The sequence below is a fragment of the Dreissena polymorpha genome, chromosome 12, assembly GCF_020536995.1.
Source record: "Dreissena polymorpha isolate Duluth1 chromosome 12, UMN_Dpol_1.0, whole genome shotgun sequence".
Lineage (NCBI taxonomy): Eukaryota > Metazoa > Mollusca > Bivalvia > Myida > Dreissenidae > Dreissena > Dreissena polymorpha.
The window spans coordinates 10,344,275-10,349,040 of record NC_068366.1 but is presented as its reverse complement, the minus strand read 5'-3'; the positions used below and the strand labels follow the sequence as shown (position 1 = coordinate 10,349,040).

The 4,766-nt window shown below is 33.0% G+C and overlaps 1 protein-coding gene across 1 annotated transcript; it reads left to right on the top strand.

Moving 5' to 3' along the window:
• Nucleotides 1–340: 340 nt before the first annotated feature.
• Nucleotides 341–3,154, top strand: LOC127853218 (uncharacterized). The gene is made up of 3 exons (XM_052387505.1): nucleotides 341–1,473; nucleotides 1,851–2,102; nucleotides 2,432–3,154. Exons 1-3 carry the CDS (start codon nucleotides 605–607, stop codon nucleotides 2,874–2,876), a joined length of 1,566 nt encoding a protein of 521 aa, XP_052243465.1. The 5' UTR covers nucleotides 341–604; the 3' UTR covers nucleotides 2,877–3,154.
• Nucleotides 3,155–4,766: the final 1,612 nt, after the last annotated feature.

Sequence of the window (4,766 nt, the reverse complement as noted above, 5' to 3'; positions counted from 1 at the left end):
AAATTAACCTGTCTGTGTAGGTGTATACTGTCTACAATATCTGCGTTATGTTACATAAGTAACCCACTTTTATATAGAAAGCATATTAAAATCATATTTACATTTTAAAGCTCATGTCGAAGTCAACAGATCGCACAAATACCATTTCACGTCAACCTTTTACACGATAGTTATACCTTGTAGTTATTGGCAATATATACACAGGCAAATGCATAATGAAAGTAATATTGCTTCCGTGTTTATACGCTGAGTGATTACATTTATAATAAGTGTAAATAATACATTATTGATTTTCTGTTATATCTAAGCAAGAGTAATTAACATTATAATTGTAATATTTATTTTATGCTTTCCGGTGGTTTATAGAGAAATATCAGTGAAATAAAAGTGGTATTTCACTGTTTCAAACAGTGAAACATAACAGTGAAAAATATCGTTATTTTTCACTGTTTCAGTTAGATACTGGAACTACTTCCCCAATAACCCCATGGTGAGCCTCAATTGCAATTTTCATTCAAGGGAGACTAGTCTACTTGAACCTGAAACACACATTTACCTCCCTTAAACATAATTATTTCGTCTGCTGCTTAACTCTTTAACAACAATGGATGAATTGGAAAACAATGAAATAAATCTTCTTTTCTCAAATATCTTTGACTTTGATGACTTTTTTAATGAAATGAATGAACAAGATGATGACAGCGCTTCAAAATCACAAGAAATAACATCAGCAGCACCAACAGCAGGAGCAGCAACATCAGCCCCACATCCACTGGTAACAGCATCAACACAGGAAGAAAAAGAACAAAACCCAACATCAACACCAACAAGGAATTTCAGATCTGTAAGTGTGGATAGCTTTCTGCTTGAAAACGAAAATTTAAATACAAAAAAGAAAACCGACAATGACATCAGACTTTTCAAAACTTTCCTAAAAAGTCACAAAAATGAGGCAAGAAATATTGAAAATATACCTCCTCATGAATTGAACCCTCTGGTCTGCGAGTTTTTGTTGGGTGTGACTAAAAAAGATGGATCAGAGTATGAACCCACATCTTTGAGGGCATTTTTAAGCTCAATCGACAGGCATTTAAGGCACATGAACTACAAGCACTCTTTGATAAATGACCCTGAATTTGCCAAAGTGAGGGAAGTATTAAAAAGTAAACAAAAAGCTCTGAAAAAAGAAGGTTATGGAAATAAACCGCATCAAGCCCAGGCATTAACAAATGAACATATTGAAGCTATGTACGCAGCTAAAACTCTGGGAGAATCAAGCCCAAGAGCTCTATTACACTCACTGTGGCTTATATGTACAACCCATTTTGGGATGAGAACCGGCAAGGAAATTCACACCCTATGCTGGGGTGATGTCAGCCTTGGAATCGATTTTGAAACTGGTGAAGAATTCATCACCTTCGACACTGAGCGTCAGACAAAAACCCGTACTGGTGAAAATCCTAGGGATATAAGGTGATTTTCCTACTTTAATATATTTGTACACAAATCTGAATTGATAATTTTTTATTTATATAAAAACTGGTACTGTTTATAAAATATTTAAATGGAATTTTTCTTTAGTAAAAATAATACAAACATGGAGGATATGTGTTGGTTAAGGTAGAATATCGATTTTATTTCACGAGTGATCATAGAAATTATTATTTTTACGAGTGGCGAAGCCACAATTGAAAATATATATTTTCTATTATCACAAGTGAATTTATAGACCTTTTTTTACAATATAATTCTTATTTGTATTATTAATATACAGTAGACTTCACTTTTGTTGGAATAGTATTTAATTTAAACAAAACATTTAATGCAACACACATTTTAACTATTCATAGGAAAGTCAAGCCACGGGCATATGCAGTTCCCGAACAACCTGACAGAGATCCGGTGCATCTCTACAAGCTATATGCCGACAAACGCCCTGTTGACATGATGACAGAAGACAGCCCCTTCTTCTTAACTCCTGGCAACAAGACACAGCAATGCTGGTTCAGGAAGTCTGCCATGGGAATAAACAAGCTATACAGCATAATGACCGAGATGAAAACAGATGCTGGTATTCAAGAGCCAAGAATCACCCCATACAGGTCAAAACCCCATATTATATACACTACTTTCATAACAAGACTAAAATATATAATAAAAATCACTTACCTCCCATTTATTAAGTAGGTGTTGTTTGTCCAATTTACATGCTACAACACTCAAAATTTTAATTCATAAAATCTCCTGTACTCGACTAGTACTATTCCTCTACTTTCCGGTTCCATTACATCCAGTACTTGACAGACCACCATGTATTTATTGAAGTGTTTCAAGAGCACACAAAACAATTACAACTTATATCTTATGTAATATGTCATGTGTACCGTTGAATATCGATTTTATTTTTACCATAGAAATAAACTTTTTTCAGTGCAAGAAAGCACTTGATTCAGAAGCTGAATGACGAGAATGTTCCTGCTCATCAAATAATACAGATTTCAGGGCACAGAAATATTAACAGCTTAAATAATTACAGCAGTTTGAACAAGGAACAGTCAAAAAATATTTCAAAAATACTTTCTCATTCAAACCAGTCAGTTGAAAAGCACAACCGCACAGCCACTGCCACTGCGTCAGCCACACCTGCATCAAGTGATTTTCCGATGGCCCGAGGATTTTTTGTCAACTCACATTTCCAGGGCAATGTAACATTTAATTTTCACAACTCTGAATCTTACATGGGCCTTTCCCAAACACAGAACGTAGTCAATCACCAGAGGCAATCTCCATCCCGTACACCGGCGGTAACCGCAGATTCCCCTGTACAGCGACACTACAAGCGAATCCGTCTTATTGCAGAGAGTGACAGTGATTGATATCGAAACCATTTAGCACAAAAACACTGTTGAAATATGTTTGCGTTCCTAGTTTAATCCAGTTATGTGTTATTAATCCAGCAAGTCGTAAAAGTGTTGTTCAACATGGCGAGCACTTTCGTAACTTTGAGATCAGTTGAATACACAAATTACTACGCCAGTATATGCAACACTATTAATTTCATAATAATTTAAATTAAACTATTGTTTGTAATAATATTGAATGTATAAAGTATGAAAAAGATATATGTTGAATAAAACATTGATTTTAATAGTAATACACTTTTTACAGATGTGAACTATTTTCTTGTGTAGTAAGTTCTTTGTGCGTTCTAAAAATTGAGGCACCCCACGGGGAAACTTAATGAGGCAAATTCGGAAAATTAACAAAACTACAAAAATAAGCATAAAATAAAAAGAAAATTTGTTGGTTTCGGTAGCATATCGAATTTAATTCACTCGTGATCATAGAAAAAATATTTTCACTCGTGGCTACGCCACTCGTGAAAATATAAATTTCTATGATCACTCGTGAATTAAATTCGATATGCTACCGAAACCAACAAATATCCTCTATATATTATACTGGATAACAATATTTTGGATTTGGTATTTGTTTCTCATTTTTACATAAATATGGTCATATATGTACCATGAATGTTATGCCATTATTTTTTTTCGCACTTATATGTATGTCACAAGAAAGTCAATGAACAGTCATAACATCAGCAATAGAATGCATCTTATCGTAGATGTATCGTTAGAAGACTATTTAGTAAGCGCTTCGTTTAGTAACTATCTTTTGTGTTGAGAATTCAATTTATTGTCTATTGATTGTCATATATTAGGTATTTAAATAATTACACGTATTCACCACATACAGTAATCTACATTTATTATTTATGTTTTACCCGTGTTATGTTTTGTACAAAACCTGTGAGTATGTTTATGGCATCATATTCCATAATAACCGATTAAAGTCATAGACGAAAATTTGGAAATATCTACATACTAATAATAAAACAACATAAACAAACATAATTAGGCAGACAAAAGGCATGAAAAGAGCATACAAAGTTACAAACAGGTGAATTTAATGAATAAATAACCTCATTATAAATTAAGTCAACATAACTGAATCTAATTTTGCAGACTTTAACTTAAAGTGAAATCCGCATATGGTATTCATTTAATACATGACTAAAGTTGTTAGAATTAGCTTATCAGAAACGATTCATCTCGGGTGTTATTCGTATCGAGCTGTTTTCAAGATAAGTTGTAAAGATATCTACTAAACAAGAGTAGACATTGAAACAAGTGTTGTCTCCCATCAAACTGCCCCGAAGACCAGCTATACTTAAATGAATTGAAGTTTTTCGATTTGATTATCAAACATCAATACGTATACTATTAAAATTCATCAATCGCGCAAACATGTTTTCGCATTTATTACGTAAAATCAAATATAAACATAAGCGAAGAAATCTTGACAGCCGGGAGAACAATTAATTTCGTGTAATACAATGTAGAAACTGCAAATTATTAAAGCAGACGTATTTTTTCAAACATTTTTTTCATAATATTTTATTTTATTTTGAAAAAAAATCTATCTAATTAACGTGTTCGCTGCAATAAAGAAATAATAAAAAACATGACTTAACGACACAATAATAAATCATTCTACAAAAACAGACACATAGATGTGGTGTATATTAATAAAAAAACACAAGTGAAGTTATATGCATAGTCCATAGAAATTGAACGTACAAGAATACGGTATATATATCAACAAAATACATTATATACTATTCAACGTAAATAACGTAGTTCGAAAGGTCACTGGGGACACCATTGGGCATGCGCAGTCCATTGGTCAGAGTCTTCGTCACG